General features: G+C 39.6%; 1 protein-coding gene across 3 annotated transcripts in view; it reads right to left on the bottom strand.

The window, feature by feature from the left end:
• LOC117456957 (nesprin-2-like) overlaps positions 1-23,600 on the bottom strand; it is a 42,694-nt gene that overhangs the window by 3,625 nt on the left and 15,469 nt on the right. For all 3 annotated transcript variants that reach the window (XM_034096829.2, XM_034096830.2, XM_034096831.1), the window contains exons 2-12: positions 20,528-20,773; positions 18,343-18,493; positions 17,284-17,466; positions 16,062-16,196; positions 15,797-15,991; positions 15,394-15,523; positions 15,095-15,274; positions 11,867-11,970; positions 8,139-8,378; positions 4,664-4,816; positions 3,160-3,215 (exon numbers count right to left, since the gene is read on the bottom strand). In XM_034096829.2, the coding sequence (XP_033952720.1) occupies positions 3,160-3,215; positions 4,664-4,816; positions 8,139-8,378; positions 11,867-11,970; positions 15,095-15,274; positions 15,394-15,523; positions 15,797-15,991; positions 16,062-16,196; positions 17,284-17,466; positions 18,343-18,493; positions 20,528-20,751 (1,751 nt within the window). In that variant the 5' untranslated portion in view covers positions 20,752-20,773. The remainder of the gene's footprint in view (positions 1-3,159; positions 3,216-4,663; positions 4,817-8,138; positions 8,379-11,866; positions 11,971-15,094; positions 15,275-15,393; positions 15,524-15,796; positions 15,992-16,061; positions 16,197-17,283; positions 17,467-18,342; positions 18,494-20,527; positions 20,774-23,600) is intronic.

The raw sequence follows: 23,600 nt of genomic DNA, 5'->3' as shown, positions 1-23,600 counted from the left end.
AATGCAGACATTCTCCTGCTATGAGAAACATGTAAGGCCATCTGCTGACATTGTAGTTGATATATGTAAACGCTAGCAACTTCGTTAGCCCAGTTAGCACTGTTGTGAACTGAACCTGAGATTCCAACAGTATATATGCTTGAATGGCAGAGGGTGCGTCATAGCTCTGGGCGTGGCTACTGGGTATCCAGACATCACAATGCCCAAGAAGAATATGAGAAATCTCCAACGAGGCGTTTTGGGGAGGTCTTTTCTGTGTTAGAGTTTTACTCCCTACAGGGTGTAATTTGAGGGTTTTTTACTCTGCAGACCGTTTACATGCATAAAAACCTTCATAACACACAAGGGGACGGGTAATAACCGGAAAAGCATGACATGGGCCCTTTAAGCCCGAACAACAATATTGCACGAAACTGTGTCTCAGGGCTTCTTAACACTAATGTGTCATACCCACTTAACGGGAAGAAACTCAGCTATCAGACAATATTAACAATTTTTAGCTAAGCGAAACACAAGGGTCTAAATTAGCACTAAGCGAAAAAATGCTAACGCACTTAGCACATAACTCACGGTAGCAATATGTTATACTTCATGCTATCTGCATAAACTAGATATCATATGAAAGCTGAGATTCCACAGATTCCATTGTCACCCAAATCGACCAATGGGTTCCAGAGATACGGCAAATGCACCCAAAACAAAAACAATTTTTTTTTTTTTTCACGACACGTCTCAGGGCATCTTAATATTTAAGAACCTATTAATGTGTTATACCCAGGGGTGCACATAACTTTCTCAGTGAGGTACTCAGATGAGTACCTGGAGTCAGTGTTTGGTACTCCAACTTCTGGCTCCACTCAAAGTTATTTGATGAAGCCCTCTGTATCGCGAACGTCAATGGGGGGGGTACTTCAGGAAAGTCGACAGGGGACGGGGGACGGGGGGGCTAGTTGAGTACTTCGTGACCACAGAGTGTGAACGTTGTGATCAGCTGTTTTAGCGCAGTTCTCCAGTGAAGGGGGGGGGGGGGAAGTCTCCCTCCGCAGCCGGTTGGCGTAGTTTTGGCACAATTCCGTTCTACAGACCGACGTTAACAGCAGCCCCGTCTGTGCATATGGAGACCAATTATGTCGTCCGGTGATCTAACCGCCTTCTGGGAAAGCTTCACAAGTACGTCGGTACGCAAATGCGCTTTGTGACACAAGTGACGGTACGCATTTCAGATTGTTGCCGCGCATGCGTACCAGTTATGTGCACCACTGGTTATACCAGATTAACGGGAAGAATCTCAGCTAACTGACGATACAAACCATTTTTACCAAAACAAAACAGAAGTCTCATAAGAAGCATCTAAATGACCCCTGAGCGAAAAATGCTAACGCACTTTGGCACAGAACTCAAGATAAAGATACCCTTATTACTTATCGTAGCTGCACATACAAGATATCCGATTAAAGCTGAGGTTCCACAGATTATTTAGGTATTAGTATAATCATCGAGTGATCCGAACTCGCGACAGGGGAAGCAAACACAGACATCACAACACGTACCTTTACGGAGCTTTTACGGGAGATCGTCTCCCCGTAGCTGTCAATCTGATCAAAATACGTGTTCAATGGCATTAAAACGAGGAACAACGCGGCTGAATCGGTAAATCCATAGGATGATAATGTTTCTGTGGATTTAAAAAAATGATTTATAATCCATAATTCCATTTTTATGTAAAAATCGGAGTGTAAAAGTTAGCTGCTAATGGTAGCCACCAGAGTTATTACAGCTTCCGGTTTTGGGTATGCGTCAGTCTCACACACACACATTACCAAATAAGGAGTATGTGGGAGTTCCCCTCGATTCCATTGGCTCCGACGGTTAGAAAGAGATGTCAATCAGCAAAATCGAGCAAGGGGGGCCAGAGATATGGAAAATCCACCCAAATGACCCCAGAAGTGGTTTCTTTTTGCTAAATCTCTCTAAAAAGGTCAAATTTCACTTGTTTTCCATCAATCTTGATACAGGGTACTTATTATATGTTGTAGTTTGGATTCCTAAAGCTTTTAGTCTACTATCCCATCATTCAAGGGTGGTCTTCGCTATAAGTAATTTCTTTTTTTTGGACGGACACAATAATTTACATTTTTTTACTGTGTTCAATCTGAATTTACTTTAAAATAAAAACATCTATATTGATTCTGACACTTCTACATCCAACTCACAGATGTAACCTTGCTTTGAGAAAAAGGATTATTAATTTAACCCTTTTAGAAGGGAAGATATGGTCATTTGTTCTGGGAATGACAAGGCGTAACAAGTTTTAAGAACAATTAAATGGTAATGCAATAGTTTATGGGTCTGTGTTTTATGATGATTCCTAGTTTGTTGAAAAGAATAATGTAAACTGGTTACAGGGGAAATGTAGGACTAAGATCGGAGAGAGTTATTTGAGTTTGTGCGCTTTAGGGGGAATTTCCTTAAAAAGGACTCCATTGTTCAAACAAGACTTGGAGAAGAGATAATTACTGAGAACTGACTCAATGAATTAAATATGGAAAATGTTAATAATTGAAATATTTTAGGAGCCTATCGCTGGCATCTAGACTTTAGGGGGATGGATTTTGAAACACATAATTCCTAGCAAAAGAAGGACTTTTAATTAAATTGTATTCATTCTAAAGAAGTGGGCTGCAATACTTTTTGCTGGTCAAAGAAAAAGAACTACATTTTAATATAAATATTCTTAATACCGTGTTAATGAATGTTGAAGCAATGCTAAACACTTTTATTATTATTTTATGTTATTTTGGGTGACCGCAATTTTGAAAATAAAGTCCTAGCAAAATAAAGATTTTTTATTAATTTATATTAATTCTATTAAATGGGTTCCAGAAAACATTGATGCTGGTCAACAACAAACAATCTTCATTTTAATACAAATATTCTATTTTCTTTTTTAAAATACACTCATTTTGATTCAATTAGTTCATGCAACAAGTCCACAAATTCTACATTATCCATGATAATGGCCTCATGTTGTGCGATGACCTTATGTGAAGTTTTTCTCTTCATGAACATAAATCTCAATGTTCTGCTGGTTTCTGTGGTTTCACAAACCTTCATGCTTACAGCTTTTATCGCTCCATCTGCTTACAACTCTTCTCTCACCTTTGTTCTGAGAGAAGACGCTCGGCTCCTTCACAACAGGGCTGCTCTTCTCCAGCCTGAAGAACAGTGAGCCTCTGTTAATGCACCGTGCTTTCAGGCAACATTTCTAACGTTCACGTGAAAACTTTTGAAGAATATATCAGCTCAGAGTTTATTTCTCCCCTGAAGGCATAACTGCCGTCTTATTTAAAAGTTAATGTTTGTATTATTTTCCGTCAATGAATCAATACCACATTACATTTGACACTTTAATTAATGTGAACTGATGAAATCCTTTGGCAGTTTCAACACTTAATATAAAGTATGTCAGGACAACAGGTCTCTTTCAAGGAACCAAAAACATGTGGTTACTTTCTATGATGCGTATATCTATAATTAATCATCAACATACTTATAATGCTTTATAATTGGCATATAGCACTGTACAATTTTAGTTGTAAGTGATAATGGATAATTACGATTGTTTATAACTATAATTACATAGTGCTATATGCCTTATAACAATAATCAGAGCATAAATTAGAAACATTTTACAAGGTCACATTATTAATAATTACTGCAACCTCAAACTCATATCCACAGTTATAATCTGCTTATAGCAGTGTATAATTATACAGCCAAAGTAGAATTGTATTATCTGGAATTGTAGTCAAGTTTTAAGTTTCTTTCTGGGAAACTTTAACATAGGGAAAATAAATGTCATGGGAAATGTCAGTACTGCATTTCTGTTGTGACCATTAAAAACACAAGATTTGATAATATCGTCAATGTGATAATGTCCCTTTAGTGTCTGGTTTGGTCCCCTGTCTTGAAAGAGCAGAAACTCTCTGTCAGATTGTTACATCTAGCAGACTGATTGCCGAGTCAAATTTGAACCTGGAGTCCCTGTACTTCAGGCAGTTACAGTGGTTACCCAGCTCTGTGTTGAATGATGCCTCCCTCCCTCTGCACACTGAATCTAAGCTTCTTATTTCGGGCCAGAGGTAAGTAGTCCCAAGGTGTAGAACAAAGCGGTATAAAAACAGCTTTATTCCAGCTGCCATCACAAAAGAAATAACAAGTCGCAGCAGTCACACAGCTGCTTTGGAAGCAACGTCCATTCATTTATTTACTTGATTGTGTCATGTTTGTCCTAGTGGTTTTTAAATGTGATGGAGCAAGGGGTTCTCTTTCAGATTTCATAATGGAGCTCTTGGTCTTTTAACTGCATACCAAATCTACCTGCAGGGACAAATAAATAACCTGACCAGTGATTTATCACCCACTTATTATTTATTTTATCCAGCTATACTTCTGGGATTTATTAATTCAATAAAGCACCTGATGACCACTCTGAGTGATTTCGAGATTAAACTATTACATTACAACTATGGGAATAAAAAAACATCAGTCCTTGCTAAAACAATTAGGCAGCAAGTATAACATATTATGATACTTTACTTTATTATACAATAAACAATGCTTTATAATGTGTTACAATTATTGACTGACATCATCAACTCACCTGAAGATCGGAGCGATATTGGTGCTTCATCCAATCAGGCGCGGCCTTGAGGTCATGAGATGGGGAATGGGAGGGGTCAGAAGATGGATGGTGTGTGTTGAGATGAGGACGCAGCTTGTCGGGTGCATCCATGTGTCTTCCATCCATGTTACACTGAAACACAGACCAGTTACCTACAGTTAGATAAGGTTTGCTAATGCTCTACTTTTACAACAACTGAACTAATGACTAGCAAGAAGAAGGCATAGTCAGAATGATACCTTAAATTTAGATGCATCAGACCTTCTTCTGCTCTCAGTCCGAGTTTGTACACAAGCTGCTCCAAAACATCGATTAAACTCCTGATTGTATCCTTTGCTGCTCTCAAATCTGGACTTGCAGGTTGATTTCCGCTCCAATTAGATTTGTGCTCGCTCGATAGCTCTGTCAGTAATGAACCTCCATTAGAAAGTGCCAATGCTATTACACTCAAACACGTTCAACCAAAGTCAGTATTAGGCAAGTATTAGCCTAAAGAACAGTACAGCTAACATGGAGAAATAAAATCTGATCCTTTTACAACAAACACAATGCTCTTTTTGGTTTTTCCCCTAACATTGTAATCAGACTAGTAATCCTAAATGTTTTGAAATATATAAGTAATCCGATTATGCCTTTGTTATGTCACAGTAAGGGAATACAGCTACTTTTCTCTTGTATCCTGATTACGTAATGCAGTTACATGTAATCTGTGTGTGTATATATACAGTGGGGCAAAAAAGTATTTAGCCAGCCATCAATTGTGCAAGTTCTCCCACTTAAAAATATGAGAGGCCTGTAATTTTCATCCTAGGTACACTTCAACTATGAGAGACAGAATGGGGGGAAAGAATCCAGGAAATCACATTGTAGGATTTTTAATGAATTAATTGGTAAATTCCTCGGTAAAATAAGTATTTGGTCACCTACAAACAAACAAGATGTCTGGCTCTCACAGACCTGTAACTTCTTCTTTAAGAGCCTCCTCTGTCCTCCACTCGTTAACTGTATTAATGGCACCTGTTTGAACTCGTTATCAGTATAAAAGACACCTGTCCACAACCTCAAACAGTCACACTCCAAACTCCACTATGGCCAAGACCAAAGAGCTGTCAAAGGACACCAGAAACACAATTGTAGACCTTCACCAGGCTGGGAAGACTGCATCTGCAATAGGTAAGCAGCTTGGTGTGAAGAAATCAACTGTGGGAGCAATTATTAGAAAATGGAAGACATACAAGACCACTGATAATCTCCCTCGATCTGGGGCTCCACGCAAGATCTCACCCCGTGGGGTCAAAATGATCACAAGAACGGTGAGCAAAAATCCCAGAACCACATGGGGGGACCTAGTCAATGACCTGCAGAGAGCTGGGACCAAAGTAACAAAGGCTACCATCAGTAACACACTACGCCGCCAGGGACTCAAATCCTGCAGTGCCAGACGTGTCCCCCTGCTTAAGCCAGTACATGTCCAGGCCCGTCTGAAGTTTGCTAGAGAGCATTTAGATGATCCAGAGGAGGATTGGGAAAATGTCATATGGTCAGATGAAACCAAAATAGAACTTTTTGGTAAAAACTCAACTAGACGTGTTTGGAGGAGAAAGAATGCTGAGTTGCATCCAAAGAACACCTACTGTGAAACATGGGGGTGGAAACATCATGCTTTGGGGCTGTTTTTCTGCAAAGGGACCAGGATGACTGATCCGTGTAAAGGAAAGAATGAATGGGGCCATGTATCGTGAGATTTTGAGTGACAACCTCCTTCCATCAGCAAGGGCATTGAAGATGAAACGTGGCTGGGTCTTTCAGCATGTCAATGATCCCAAACACACCGCCCGGGCAACGAAGGAGTGGCTTCGTAAGAAGCATTTCAAGGTCCTGGAGTGGCCTAGCCAGTCTCCAGATCTCAACCCCATAGAAAATCTTTGGAGGGAGTTGAAGGTCCGTGTTGCCCAGCGACAGCCCCAAAACATCACTGCTCTAGAGGAGATCTGCATGGAGGAATGGGCCAAAATACCAGCAACAGTGTGTGAAAACCTTGTGAAAACGTTTGACCTCTGTCATTGCCAACAAAGGGTATATAACGAAGTATTGAGATTAACTTTTGTTATTGACCAAATACTTATTTTCCACCATAATTTGCAAATAAATTCTTTAAAAATCAGACAATGTGATTTTCTGGATGATTTTTTTTCTCATTCCGTCTCTCATAGTTGAGGTATACCTAGGATCAAAATTACAGGCCTCTCATCTTTTTAAGTGGGAGAACTTGCACAATTGGTGGCTGACTAAATACTTTTTTGCCCCACTGTATATACACATTTCATTAATTAATGATTTTGCAGGACAAGAGGTTGTATTTTTTTAGGGTCGAAAAGCATTAGAGAGCACACAATAAATATAGTTTTGACATTTAGAGAATACTAGGATACATTTGTAAGAGCAGAAATAGATTTGTGAACATGATTATTCCCTGCTCTCCTTTTTGGCAAACTGATGGACAGATTCACAAAGACTGGATAACAGCCGCTGATAATGCCCTGAACTGTGCACTGAGGATGTCTCAAGAGTCAGGTCAGGAGTTTTTGCACACACAGATGATGTGCATGTGATGCCATGTGCGGAATGTTTGTTCTCAACTACTCGGGGAAACAAGCTCCGCAAGACAAATTCAGCGGCGGGTTAATCCACATTTGGCGCTCTAGTGAGTATTTGGTTCATCATGATGGTGTATGTGGGAGTAAAAATAAACGTGTGTGTGTGTGTGTGTGCATGGTAATGAAAGAACATGTCAGCCAGTGCACGCTGTGGTTTACCAATGTGTGTTTTGGATAACAATGGAGCTCTATGGCAGAAAGACTACAGAAGAATATATACAGGCTTCTATACACAAAATACTTGTTAGAAGGATGAAATCATTGTTGATTAATGCTTCTTTTTAGCATCCATTAATAAAAAAATAAGATACCCTTAAAAAAAAGTTAAATATGAACTTACTGCTGACAAATGACCTGTTATTCAGTTGTAGTAATATATTAATCATTATTATGTTGCAAAAGAGAAAAGGTCAGAAAGATGTTTTTATCTGCACCAAATATTTTTGCAGATGGACAATCGCATTGACCCTCAGGTGTTACACTCAAATCTTTATCAATATTAATTATTATTATATTATTTTCAAAAAATCAACCAAAGCACAGAATTGGATGATGAATGAATATTTGACATTTTACAGAAAGACAAGTTTGGTGAGAAAAATGTGATTGTTATGTTTTTTTTAGAATGTGGGACAGAAACCCCCTCTGGTATGAACTTTGGGATCTTAGCCTTTGCCGAACACTAACCTGCACAAAAAAGCAGGAAAGCTAAAACGCCAAAAAGCATAATAGGGACTTTTTAAGATGAATTATTGACAAAAAGTTTCATCAGTTTGAATGAAAGAGATTTCACCCACCTCCACCTGTCCATCAGTCTGCACAGATTTTGAGCGGGAAGTCCTCCTCTCTGAAGGGGCGGGGCTTTGGACTCGCAGCCACGCCCTCACACGGCCATCGTCAAAGCTTACTGGTCCACCTTCCTCTGCGTCAGGAGTCGATGTCGCCCACTCGACTCCATTCTGCCGAGTCCCGCCCCCTTTAGTTTCTATTGGTGACAAGACGCTTGGGTGGTTGTGTTCAAGCCATCCCTCCAATCGCTGCACAGAGCACACATAATAAAGAATAAAGAGTTACTTTGGACAATAATAATTTTCCTCCGTTCAACTCTTGATCACCTCTGAAAATGATATGCCACTGCATTATATCAGGCAGTTTATTTGTTATGCTTATTGTTAAAAAAAAGAATCCCACCGATCGTATATTTCAAACATTGTACTTCCATGACACATGACCTGCACCAATAACACCTAGGTACACCAATATAACCTTAATAATTCTGTATTACTGTCATTTATAAAGTTAAGAAATGTAACGTTAAGCAGCAAACCTGAAATAACTATTTAATTTTGCTAACATTAGCTTGCTATACTAATAACTAATGTTAGCATGAGAAATGTGAAATGTTTTATATAATCATTTCAGCTAACCTAATGTTTGCCGTTGTTGGCAGACGAGGTGAGTACAAGTAACGTAAAACTTGTACTTATACCCTTACGTAAAACGGTGTCGTAATAGTTTTATCGATGTAACTGGTGGTTAAGTGTCTTTTACAAACCAATAACCGCATCCTCTGGTATCCTGATGGTCGTCTCTAGTGTAAACAATTACATTTTTTATTAATAGGAACATTTACACAAGAACCTTTTTGCTTGCCGTCTTATACCTGATTTGCACACGTTTTTTCATGAATTCAATAAATATCAGTTCTCATATCACCCGAAAACGTTCACATGAGAAGTGGCAAAGCTTCTCTGCGTTGGCGTTGTGTTTCAATGGAGTGAGCTGCACCGCCTGGATGTTGCTTTCAAAGTTTAAATTATTTAAACTTTGACATAGTTACCTTTTGACATGCAAATAGTCATAAAACAGCTGTATGTAGCGGCGTAAGCTACAAGGGGAGGTAAGCAACAAATCCAACTGGCTGTTTTCATCACAAGTCTCTGCACCCCACCTCGCGATAAGCAAAGAGGATATCCCGTATCATGTGAATGAAGTTCCATGGTTTCGAGCTATCGGGAGCATAAGGACTACTGTTGAGTAAACTCTGGCAAACAGTGGTGACTGCTGGATGCATTTTGTGCATAAAAGACAGTAACAAATAACAAGCAAACAAATCATAGCAGGAAAGCAGCATGTAGCGATTCGCCCTAGGACAAAAACAATTGAAACTGGTGATCTGATATCAACAGAGCTGTTATCATGATGGTGTTATTGTCTGCAGGCATGTCTTTTGTGTTGCGTTCATATTTTATGCGGCGTACAAACAGATAAAGTCACATTGTTGCAGATGGTGAAGTACAAACACGTGAAATGCTCAGTACAGACTGAGCCGAGCCTGAGGGGAGACATAATGCCTCCATGTGTATAAGGATAAAATAAGATTGAAATAAGAGAGAAAATACAGTAGGGTGACAAGTGCACAAACACCTTGATGTTGTTTTGGAGATGATGCAGCTGTAATTTGATGCTAATTCAGCCTTTAGTTTGGCTGTTTTCCTGACAGGCTTTAGGGTTCATCGACAGTGCAACAGTGTGTGTGTGTGTGTGTGTGTGTGTGTGTGTGTGTGTGTGTGTGTGTGTGTGTGTGTGTGTGTGTGTGTGTGTGTGTGTGTGTGTGTGAGAGACACAGAGAGAAGCAGAGAGAGGGGGGGATTGCAAACAAGCAGAGGAGGATACTCAAATAATTCCAAAATGTCTTTTCTCGCCTCCCTTTCCCCCCAAATCATGGACGCCCGTCTTATTTTTCTTCTTTATTTCTGTTCTTCAGTTTTCCTCTGCCTCTACTTAGTACAGCTGCAGACACAGTCCTGTTTCTATACTTCTCTGTCTGGTCCATAAAAAGCTGAAAAAGGAAAATCCACAGCCTAGAGGTGTCATTAATAAATCCGCACAAAGAGGAGGAGGCAATCTGTTGTAGCCAGCTCACGACGATGGAGGACATTTTTAGATAGCTTGTGTATCGAAACCTCAATGACAGTGTGTGTGTGTGTGTGTGTGTGTGTGTGTGTGTGTGTGTGTGTGTGTGTGTGTGTGTGTGTGTGTGTGTGTGTGTGTGTGTGTGTGTGTGTGTGAGAGAGAGATTGAGAAAGACAGACAAAGCCTCTGGGCCATGTAGCATCTGGGTCAGAGCACAACAACAGAGATGAGAGACTAAACTGAAATTTGAGAAAAAACCCTACATGGTTTTGCTTGGATTAAGATCCGATGTATGTGCATTAGTTTTGACATTACAAGTTAATAAACCAATTAAAATGTTATTTAATAAGTGACTGTGCAAGGCAACAGCAGCATTAAAATCACTACGGAGATAATGCGGCAACCAATAAAACGGTATATAAAATGTACACTGCTGCTTCTTGTTAACTACATTTTTGTAGTTAGCAAGTTTCTTAAATATGCACCAAAAAATTATATTGTACATATGAAGTCGAATTTCGTATTAGAACTTGTAATTGGAATGTTGAACTTGAAGTTAAAACTGAAATCTGGAAATGAAAATTGAAAAGTGGAATTGAAAGTGGAAACGAGGGCATGCGTTACATTTTTTAAAGAAGCGACATAACCTTCACCGATAACACCAAGGTAAACAATATAATCTTAATATTCATAAAAACTATAAAAGTAGGTCAATAGGAGTTAAGCAGCAAATAACTGTAAGCCTACTTAACTCATAAGATTTGTAACACCAACTAAAATGATTGAAATGGTGCTGTTCGCATTCTTTCCCTGTTGTTGTGCATGTTAGAGGTAGGGTAGGTATTTCACTTCAGAAACACTTTTTGTTATATTCCATGGAATGCTCTTAACATCCCGATAGCAATGAATAAATTAAATGCTTTGACAATAAATATGTACAAATATTTCATCTGTGGAAGCCGACCAAGCTAGACCAATCATCTGCCTCGGCCCGCTGCAGATAACTGGATGGCCTCCCTGCCTGTCAGCCTTCCATCTCGTGCACAAACATATCTCGTGCCCTCATTGGTCTTGTGCGCGTTCATGTGTGTGTTAGAGGAAGGGCTCTGTAAGGAAGGGGCAGATTTTTTCCAGTTGTGTACTTTCAAATTCTAGCGCACTTAAGCTGGTTTCTCCATTCTTACCTACCCTAGCTTTAATGTTAGTTTGCTAACAAAATTAGCAAAAGTTAGCAAACTCATAAGTTATGCACAAGTTGCTGCTAAATGTTACCTTAGCTAACTTTAACAATTTGTTATACTAAAACTAAAGTTTGTGTGGTTTACCTTGTTATTTGTTGTGATCATGAGGCAAGGATGTGATACATTGTTGTAATTATCTGTGGCATGTAAATGGTATTAATTGATAAGGAAGCGCTCTAAACACATAGGATTTTTCTGCCTAATACAGGTGCTAACACCAGCATGGCTCGCAGTGCTGGAGGTGGGCGCGGGCGCCATTGAAATGTTAACATTGTTTTCAAAGCAGAAAGGGGAAAGTGCATGTTATTCTGTCATCATTTAAGTTCATATATCATATGGCAAAGACCAAGGTATTTGCTGTGACTCACCAAATCTGCTTCATGATTGATGATGTCATTACGGATATCAGACTCAGAGCCGAGGGAGCTGAGGTAGCTTCGCCTCTTCACACCATTTCTGTGATGAGGAAGACCTGCGCAAACAAAATGATGTATGATGTTAATCTAAAGCCCAGTGTTAAGTAGTCATTTAGTCTTATCTCATCATATACATACGTTTGGATTAAGTATTACTTTGCATGCAGCCCTAAAAATCTATAGAAGAACAATCATTTTGTTTACCAATATTTTTCTATTTGTACATTTTTGGAATTTTGCACTTAGTTAATAAATAATTCCAGAAAAAAAGTTTTGACTACACCTATGTTTTGCCTTAAAATAAAAACATGTCAAAGTGACATTGGAACGAGTACCTGGAAATAGATTTTTTTTATTGAAACCTGGATTTGAAATGTGGAATTGCAAATGGATGTGGATTTGGAACAGAAACTTGAAAACTGGAATACTGTTTAGGAATTGGCATTTAGCTATAAAGTTGGAAATGGACATGAAACTTTAAAATTGTAACTGGATCTGGGTTATGAAATTGGAACTTGGCATTTGGATGTGGAATTCGTAATGGAATGTGGAATAGAGATCCGCAGTGACGCGTCCTAAAACCCGGAAGTAAACTCCTTCCGGTTCCTTCGTCCAAAACGCAATGCAATTTCTCCATAGGATTTTGGAAAATAGCTCGAAATAAGGTCTGTGGTTGACACACATTTAAGAGACGGATCACGTTTTGTTCAGCCGGATAATCTCCACATCTCTACCCTACTTTTATAATTTTCTAATCATAAATCTAGTCGCCAGAAGCAAAATGCTAACGTTATGCTATAAACGAACTACAGCAGGTAAGTAAGTACCGTACTTTTCGGACTATAAGCCGCGACTTTTTTCCCCATTTTGTTTGTACAGCTAACGGCCACTAGGGAACCTCCTAAATCTATGGATTTTACAGGTAAAATTAACCACCTTTAACTCTACGGGCTCTATGACCGGTCCGCGCCCGCCACCTTTAAGCGGCGGGCTCCAGCAGGAAAAGCTGGAGGCCGGAAAAGAGTGAGACAGGTAGCGCGCCAAAGTAAAAGTGGAACCGAGAGACAGACCGAGAGCAAGACAGACGGACAATTTAGCTGCTGCGGCTTATATGCAGGTGCGCTTTATAGTCCGAAATGTACGGTAAGTAAGGTAAGTAGCTTCAACGTCACGCCAACTTAAGATCCATATTCAAACATACAGATTCTACAGATTCTAAATGGTACAAGTTGAAGCGTTTGAACAGTTTGCAGGAGGCAGGTACTTTCTTTCAAGCAGAACAGGGCAAACAAACTTAGCGGGAGTGTTTTACGTGTTCGGTGTAATGACGTAAAACGGCCTCGATAACTTCTGTAGTCCTATTCAGCCACATGTTAACCATCGTTTTTCAGACACGTAAACTCTTCAAAAATCACCAGCGGGGTCACTGCTGATGTATTTAATGTCGTAGAACAAAACGTGATCTGTCTCTTCAATTTGTGTCAAACACAGACCTTATTTGGAGCTATTTTCCAAAATCCTATGGTTTATCGAAGGAACCGGATGTGGTAAAAATGCTACAGTAACTTACTTCCGGGTTTTAGGACGTGTCACTGCGGTTCTCTATTAGGGCCTAGAATTAGAACAAGGATTTGGAATTGGAACCTGGTATTGGAAGCCATAATAGGAATTGGAACCTGGGATTGAAATTTCGAATTTGAACATGGAATTTGAATTTAGAATTTGGAATTGAAACCTGGGATTTGAATTTAGAATTTGAACATAAAATTGGTTTCAATTAAAATGTTGGAATTGAAACTTGGAATTAGAACCTTGAATTTTACCTGGGTTGTGGAATTAGAGTTGGAACCTGGAATTTGTACCTGGAACTGGAATTTACAATTGGAATGAGAATAGGAATTGGTACCTGGAATTGCGTTATACAATTGGAGTTGGAACTTGGAATTTGAATGTGGAATTGGAATAAGAACCTGGGAGTGGAATGTAGCATTTTAACCTAGAATTAGAATGTGGAAATGGAATTGGCTAAATTAACGGAAACTTGGAATTAGAAATTAGATTGTAGAATTGGAGTTGAAATTGGGTTGGAACATGGAATATTAATGTGGAATCAAAAACCTGGAATTGGAATTTGCAATTTAAACCTGGAATTGGAACTGGAATTTAAACCTGGAATTGGAACTTGGAAACGGAATCTGGGATTGCAATGGATATTGTAACCTGGAATTGCAACATTTTAAATGTTAAAATGTTTTAAAGGTCCCATGTCATGCTTTTCCGGTTATTACCCGTCCCCTTGTGTGTTATGCAGGTTTTTTGTGTGCTAGTGGAGCCTCGCAGATGGGGGTGCTGCAGCCCCCTCAGCACCCCCCCTTCTCGCGTCCATTCGCGATGTCTCGCAGATCCCACGAAGCAAGCAGGAAATGAACCCAGCTCACACTGTCCGCTCCTCGCAGCAGCGAGCCGCGCAACGTCCTGCCAACACGGCACCCAGACCCCACGCAGCATTCTCATCTGTTTTTCCTTACTGGTGTCATTTTCTGGTTGCTAACGCCATTGTAACACATAATCACTGACGTACCGCTGTAACGGTGGTGGACTCATCAGAACAGAGTGGGCGAGCTGACCAATCAGAGCACATTGGGCTCATAGGGAGGGGGGGGGGCAGGAGCTCCAACACGCCGTTTAAGACAGAGTGAATACACATACTATACAGAGATGCTGTATGAGAAACCAATGTGAGTTTGGAAAATTGCACAATGTAAATCTATTCTAGTATACCTCAACAATGGAATTATGATCAGTAGAAATGGCCATGACATGGGACCTTTAAAGTACTTTGGAAATAAATGTATTTCAATGATAAATGTATTTCAATGATAAATATATATGTGACTTTTGTAAGGATAATTAAGGATAAAATCACATTAAAGCTTCAGGTCCTGTTTAAAGTATTTGGTGGTATGGAACAATAAGAACAATTGTTATTTGAAGAAATTATTCGGACAACTTTTTCCAGCTGTTCTTTAGGCATAGACACAGGGGCGAAATACATTTGTAAAAGACCCAAAAGCATGGATCACTAGACTTTTTTTTCTTTTCTTTTCAGGGCTTCAAAAGCTTTCTGTTCTGGCTAATACAACGATTCCAAGGATTTCTACCCTGAGTTTTTGGAAATACCTGCGCTGGCACTAAAATACAATGAGTCTGCGTTGTCACGGGAAACGGAGCGTCCAATATCAACTGAAGGGTCCCACTCAAGCCCCAGGTGCTCATGGGTAGGAGAGGACTGTGTGGAAGTTAGAAGAGGGAGTTGAAGGGGGGAGAATGCTTGGGTGGGGTGAGATGATTGGCTGAAATCTAGACAGAAGATGGAGATGTTTTGATGATTATTGCCTGAAAGCAGTTATATTGATCTTTACCAAAGGTTGTCCATTTATGATTGAATATAGCCTGTAATAAGATATGTGTTGGTTTACCTTTAGGATGATTTGGAATAGAAGGGATGTCCGTGTTGGCTTTATCAAGTGCACCCTCTTCCTCTAAAAGAGTCTCTGAAGGACATCCAGAGTCTGTAGCCTGAGACAAAATCAAGTCATCTTCAAACACCTGGAGGAGGAAAAGAAAATAACTATGAATGAAAAACAAGATATTTTGCAGGGGAGTAAAGAAGACATGTTGCTTAAGTTTTGCATGACAATCTCAGATTCAAATAATCCTACATTCACTGACAAGCACTGTTCTTGTGTTTTAAACAACTAGTTGATTCAATATTTATCAGCAATATGTGCGACGAGAGATATGTTTTGAAAAGAGAACACATTTTATACAAGAATGTGTTTATTCACTGCCATTCATTTCCATGTGTGTGTGTGGCTTTACCAGTCTCATGCTCAGTAGCCTGCTGTGTGTCCGTGCGATGTTGTTGAAGACGAGGCTGCAGCGCCGCAGCATCTTCAGCAGATCACTCTCGACACGCCGAGCGTCAGTCGGGTTGCAGCGCTGTATCAAGGCCTCACCGCGCTGCAGCAGGACGTTCACGCGGTCCGAGTTCACACACACACTCTGCTGGAAGGACTGCACTCACACACAAAAAAGATATCAAAATAAAATCGGATTTTTTTAAAAAAATATAACAAACACGCACCTGCAGTTTTCTCAGCTTTTCACAGGTGTGTCCTGACAGGTAATCCACCTGAGTCAGACGGCCGTCCAGGTCAGCCAACCAGAGAGCAAGCTCCTCCCTCTCTGCCTCAAACCCCTCCCACTCTGAGACAAAGAGCTGAAAAAGCAAAATGTTGAGATTCTCTGTTGTTAAATATTCCACCGTATATTCTAGTCTCATAGTGTAACTTGCATTATTTCCAAATGACCATACTTATCAGAGTTACACTATAAAAGTTAATTGATAACACATCGTCAGTTATTTTGGATTTAGCTCCAATGGCCGCGTTCACACCGCAGTACTTTTCCCACTTTAGTTCCGATAGTTCCGAAATGTCGCGTTCACACCAAAAAAAGCCAGAACTAAAATTAGTTAATCAGAACCTTTTTTACCCCCTTTTCCGTCCCTGCTAGAGAGCAGGGACTTTCGTGGGAGAAAAGGTTCCTATGTCTGATTGGCTAGGCGGAATGCAAACCACACCCCATAAAACTCGCCATTTTATTGTCCTCGCATTAGCATTATTAGCATTAGCCCAGCGCACAAACGCAGAGAGACTAACTTATGGCAACACAAAAGAAAACATGGGAGCGGTGGAGATGAGGAGGTGTCGGCGTTCTGGCGATTTACTCGGAAGGCTTCATTAGAAGCTGCTGGGACTCCCAGCAGCTTCTACTGAAGCCAGTCCCCAACTCCGGGGACTTCCGGCCGGGGACTTCCGGCCGGGGACTTCCGGCGGCAGTATACGCCGTGAAGTGGTTTGCGGCCTGCCAGTAAACCCAAAGCAGAAGAAGAAGAAGTGACGTCAGCGGCTTCATTTGCCTAATCCTCCCCCAGGGATTTATTCCGGTGTGAACGCGATCTGTACTTAGTTCATGAGAACTAAAGAGTTCTGATGAACTAAGTTCTCATGAACCTTTGTGGGAGAAGTACTGCAGTGTGAATGCGCCTATTGATTAAATTAAGAAGTGATCATAGGATTAAAATATAAATAAATGCTCTTTTGTTTGGATTTTTCAATTGGATTCAGAATTCCTTTTAAAAAGGCCCTCTAGCCCAAAACATATCTTGAAAAAAAAGGAAATCACAATCAAGAAACTAATGACAATTGAACCACAATATTAGTTAATTGAAATGTTGCCATGCATACAAGATATCATTTAAAAAAACAAAACATGTTTGCTTTATTATTAGGTTGAACTCTGACCTTTGGTCTTGTGGTGATGTATTCCAGTTTGGCGTTCACGTCGTCCCATCGTTGCCCACAATCCCTCGCTGCCGCCAGCAGCCGGGCCTGCATGGCACCGTGAAACAGCCGAGTCAGAGTTCGATTCCTCCGGGTCAGACTATCCAGCTGCACCAGCCGAAATCCAGCCTCGCACCGCAGCCTCTGATCCCACAGACAAATGCACAGAGAGGTTACAAAGACACTAGAGCACAACATCGTACTTTTTCACCTGCAGCTATATGACACAACTTGAAGACAAAACGTTTCTTTCATGCAGTGCTACTTTCCCCATGTGTCAAAGTTAACAACCCTCTAGGCACTATTAGGATGGTTTAAAATCCTCTGTAACTAAATTTAGACTTTCAGGGGAAATTAAGGTTATTTTTGACTTTGTGAAGTACCTACCCGCCACAGATATCTTGAAATGTTAGAGATGCTGTAAGAAAATGATATGTATTTATATGTATGAAAAAGCATTAATAAAACAACATTTGTGGAGCAAGGTTTGGATTTATTCAATATGTAAATAGGGTAAATATACAATTAAAAACAGAATATAGCAACTCAGAGATGAATAACGATTACGACCACTTTAGGCTGTGACTCCCCATTATTTTAACAACCAATTAATGTACTGAAAAATATGCTTTTCTTGATTAAAGGCATTTTACATTACCCAAACCTCAAGGAGATGTATCGCAATTACTTTTAGTTTTGTTCAACCTACAGTCTAAAACCCCCACATCTTAAGTTTACTATCATTGTTGTTTAGGGTCCAAGATGAATTGGTCAATTCAGCAGTAGACCGTTGTTGCTACTAGATACGATAAGAACAAAAAATCATTCAAGCAAATCAATTTCTTTTAAGCTTGAGTGTGGAAATTCAGTTAATCTCTTTCAAAGAAAATGCATCAAACATTCTAATTTGAAAAGATGAATGCCAAATGTTAGTGTTTTTTTCTTTGAAACTGACTTAAAAGAACATTCAATAATTAAAATAGTTACAGATTAATTCTGCAGGGTGTTTTTTTTTCTCACCTCAATTTTCCTCAGTTCTTCCTTGGCAGTGACATAAGTAACATTGTCAGGGTGAGAGGAACTGACAGCCGGCTCAGCCAATCGCAGCCAGGTGTCCAGTTGGTCGTGTTCCTTCATAAACTCGTGCCAAAGGACCCACCTCCTCTCCAGTCTGGAAACACAGAAAGACAAACAGAGGAACAGACTGCTGGGTTATCTGGACAGACGATGGGGGTATAAAGAGCACACCAATGTGCAATAATAATAAAAAAACAAAACAAAGACTTTGATACCACTGTTGTGCAACAACACTTATGTGCAATATGTTCCTGCTACTATCATTATTACTGCTGGCAGCTACTCCTAGTAAATCCATCCATTGCTGTCACAAGCATCTTTACATATGTGCAATAGTAATCCTAATAATAATTTGTTTTATACCACACTTCATTCTACAATGGAACACTTATTTTATAAATAATGCTGCTACTTCCTTATCTACCTTAATGTGTGCTTCTGTTAAACTTTTTTTTCATTTTAAAATTCCTGCATGCTTTTTTCAGACGCCGACATGTGGGGAAGAAATGTTATTGTTGTAGTACTGAAGTCAGCCACTAGGACAAACAGGCAGAGGTGGTGACTCTTTAAGGAAGTAAGTACAAACCAGAGCAGTATCTCTGGTTAGAGGGTAACTTTAGGTTTAAGCTTGGGTTTTTAGTTCAAACAACCACCGTTCAATTCTTACCAGGGTTTATCGCCATGGTGGGAAATGAAGCACATCTAATCAGAGAAAGTTATGTTTGAGAGAAAACAAATCAATGTGTATAAAAACACAATCACTGACCAACCTAAGCTAACGTAAAGTAAATAGAACACAAATATGGCTACAAGCAACACCATTTATAGTGCCTAATGCAAGAAGGGCAGCTGGCAGTATTCAGGCACAGCATACATAAAAGTATCCATGCCAAACTGAGACTGCAGGACTGTACATTAAGCGACACATCACAGTAGCACACTTACAGACCGTATGCTGTGGGCTATTATTAAGATATTAAAGTAAGCTTGCTTTCCACTTGCAGTATGTTCTTATATTAATGTTCTTAATTACCTAACCTTCTCCTGGGAAGATTTTTTTTTAAATGTTGAAGTTAAAAGCATCAATCTGGTGCACTTTGAGAGCAACATTAAGAGATCTATGGATAATCTCTCAACACCCATATGAAACAGACCTGTAAGCATATTTACTTTTTCTTTATGGATATTTTACAAATCACTCCCCTTTCAAACTGTATTCTTGTTTATTAATAACAACTTTTTTTTACTGTCATATAGTATTTTATACCTGTTTACTTTATTCTCTTATTTTTTTATAACTATAATGATCATATAAAGATGTGCCTTTACCTCACTGGTTGTAGAAAAAGCTTCTTATATTCGTTAGCATAGCTAGCTAACCAGATGCTAATAACAACAAAGCTATTGACTGTATGATCAGTATGACAGATTAACAGATCGCCACTGGGCTTTCAACTAAAGACACAGCCACGCAAAAACTGCGGCATGTGTACGGCTCCTTATCTGAAGTGCCGAGCCACGTTCTGGTGCTCTCCGTCAGAACTACACACCCCTGTCAGACGAGACATATACCACGTGATTACACGTTAGGCTCGTGTTGTGTTCATGGACCCTGACCTTGGCCAGGAAAAACAGGCACTCGCTTGTTTAATTTTTTTTGCGCTCTATTTTTCTAGATTTCTTTTATTTTTTGCGTGTGTTTATAAATTACCTCGAGGGCCGTACCAAATTGTCTCGCGGGCCGTATACGGCCCGGGGGCCGGAGGTTCCCCACCCCTGTTTTAGAGTGTCGAATGCAGCTGAAAAAGTACAAGGCTAAAATATTGTCACCGCAATTGCTCCAAGAGGATGAATTTAAAAGAAATTGTCTAAGAAACAAATTGGTTTAATGGCAGCTAACAAAATATCCCTAAAATAATATCCATTGACTATGGAACCATTAGTAGTCAAATTCTAACCAATTTCTATGTGTTGGGACTCATTCCCTTTTTATTTTTATTTTATTTCACATGAATCATTGTTGCTTGAACATCAAACAAGGTATTTTATTACCATTTGGGTAATGACTTTGTTAAACCCTTTCAGTCCAGTATCAAGTGTTCATGATGCATCCATAGAGGAAACTCACTGTCCAAATCCCTGCATGTCTCCATCGTGGCTCCAGCTGCTGTCCACCTGCTGCGTTTCCTGCCCGTTCTCCTCCAGTGGACACGAGTTAGATAGAAAAGGAGACTCGCATAGGTCCAGAATCAGCTCCATGTCCCTCACTTCCTGTTCTGGCACAACCTCACTTCCCACAGAGGTCAGGATGGCATCACTATGGCCTTCTGAAGGGGGTGGGAATTCAGGCATCCTGACATCAGGTGACCGTTACCTGGTGAAAAACAAATTTGACAGGATAAATCAAGCCTTCAGTCTAAATGTGTAGTTTTTTATTGATTGGAACATTTGAATATTAGGCAGTGACTGGGATCACCCACACACACAGCTTTATTTGCCTTACCAGAACAAAAGCAAACATTGATAGTTTCAAATATTAGAGCATTTTGACTCTTAAGGAATGATAAAAAATGCAAAACAACACACATTCTGAATACAGATCACAAACGGTTAATACATCGACATGATGTCACAGACAGCACCAGCTGGGCCAGACAGACAAAAAAAACTGGCACTGTAGTGTGATCGGCGTTAATGACAGATGCTTCATCACCCAATATGATTATCCTGACAGCCTTCCGTGTGGTTGGTGTGTGTGTGTGTGTGTGTGTGTGTGTGTGTGTGTGTGTGTGTGTGTGTGTGTGTGTGTGTGTGTGTGTGTGTGTGTGTGTGTGTGTGTGTGTGTGTGTGTGTGTGTGTGTGTGTGTGTGTGTGTGTGTGTGTGTGTGTGTGTGTGTGTGTGTGTGTGTGTGTGTGTGTGTGCGCGCGCCAGAGGAGTCATTGACTTCTGTGAACGATGCCTCCAACTAATTGTCTGGCACCACAAACAGCCGGCCGAGTCTCAAACGTGAAATATTACTCGCTCTTCGTATATTGTTTCTCGTTAACAGCAAAACACCTGACTAGAAAACAGGATTTGAAGGGAAATACGTTATGGCCATGCGATGTTCAATTCTTGAGCAAAAAGAGCTGAATACTTGCTAGTTCAGGTGACAGCCAATGGCTGAAACAAAAACCTTTTTCACTAAAACGTATTTACAACAAAACATAACATGTATTTACTGTCACTGGATCTGGTTTGTTTCATCCGTTCTGAAAAAAATCTAGGCACTGCTCAGATTCTAATTCATAGTTATCTTTGACTTTGCCAGCAGTGCTGTCGATCCAGATTGATCAGAGAGATGTGTATGGCAAGCCGACTTAGCTTTTAATAATTTCTGGAGGATATCAAAAAATCTATTCTTACTAGTAAGAATGCAAAATCTTGATATCAGAAATTCATATTCTTGATATCAGAAATGCGATTTTAACTAGTGAGATTTGTATCGTTTCTCATTCATTTCAATGGGAGTGGCAATTTGAACTAGTTCAAATGCCAATTTCTGATATCAGTAATTCAATTGTTACTAGTAGTGTTGTCACGATACCAACATTTTGGGTTCGATACCAAGTCAAGAATTGCGATTCAGATTCTTTTTCGATACTTTTCTTAAAAAAAGTACAGTAATATAAATAATTATTGACAAAATGTATATTGCAGATGTTAGCTACATTGGTAAGTTAGCTAAAAAGATTAGACAGTTATCATTGCTATTAATTGCCTCGTCAAACTACGAAAACGTTCGTTTGTCACAAAATAAATTACACTTGTTTGACTTAGATTTGAGGGCATGGCTTGAGCATGATGTCATTATGTTATCTATCACATTCGCTAACCTGTCTGTCTTTAAATTCTTTAAACAGCTCTGGATGCCGGTCGGCGAGGTGCTTAGCCAAGTCTGATGTGTTGGCTCCCTTGGTTTGCAGGGATCTAAAACATGTCTCACAGACAGGCCTTGTGGTGTCCGTAGGCTTGCCCTCACTGTCAGAGATATAGCTCAAATACTTCCACATTTCGCTTCTGGCGTCTTTTTTGTCAACAAGCCGAGGCGCAGCGGCAGTTCCACTCCCACTTGCAGCCATGCTTCTCGTTTTCTCACATACTCTGGCAGCTAGCGCGTGGCCGCGTGCACGAGAGAGGGGAGAGACTTAGAACGTGCTTGAGAGGGGCGGGACTGCAGGCACGGTGCGCTGATCACACACGGCTCTTATTAAAACAGCGCTTTCTCACCGGAGTACTTTCCCCCGTCATTCTTAAAGTACCGATACTAATGAAACGGAGGAATCGTACCGTTTTTAATGGCAGGGTATCGCGGTACCTTTCAAGTATCGTTACACCGTGCAACACTAGTTAAAATTACATTTGAACTAGTAAAAATACCAATTTCTGATATCAAGAATTGAATTTGAACTAGTCGAAATGCCAATTGTTGATATCGGAAATACAATTTGAACTACTTCAAAATCCTTTTTTGATATCAGGAATCGAATTGTAACTAGTTATAAATAAAAATGTAATTTTAACTAGTAACAATTTAATTCCTAATGTCAAAAAAGGATTTGGAACTAGTTTAAATTGTATTTCTGATATCAACAATTGCATTACTGATATCAGAAATTGAAATGAATAAGAAAACGATGCAGATCTCACTAGTAAGCATTGCATTTTTGATATCAAGAATTCACATTCTTACTAGTAAGAATTAATTTTTTTATATCCTCCAGAAATGAATAAAAGCTAAATCGGCTTGCCATACATGTGTCAACCGAACAAGGATGACTACATTACACACATGTGACAACGATCTGGCAGAAAAAGGAAAAGCGAAGCCAAAAGTATCTTTAATCAAAATGTTTTGTTTAATTGTCCAGCAGATGGCAACTAAACTGGATACAAAAAGAAGTACGACTGAATGAAAGTCATTAATAACAATAGATTCAATTTGATATTTTCTTTGAGAAAACGACTTTGCACTTTACTCAGTTAGCGTTTTCCTTATGGGTTTACAATTTGTTCTCAATTGCTAGTTTCAAGTCTTATTCAATACAGCATGATGTTAACTGTCATTTATGGTCCTCTTTAAAATGAAATAGACGCTAAAGCAGGGTATGTTTTAGAGCTAGCTAGAAAAATCGCGTTGATCAGCATTGTTCTTTGTTTA

The sequence above is a fragment of the Pseudochaenichthys georgianus genome, chromosome 13, assembly GCF_902827115.2.
Source record: "Pseudochaenichthys georgianus chromosome 13, fPseGeo1.2, whole genome shotgun sequence".
Classification (NCBI taxonomy): Eukaryota; Metazoa; Chordata; class Actinopteri; order Perciformes; family Channichthyidae; genus Pseudochaenichthys; species Pseudochaenichthys georgianus.
This window is presented reverse-complemented; position numbering and strand designations above follow the sequence as displayed.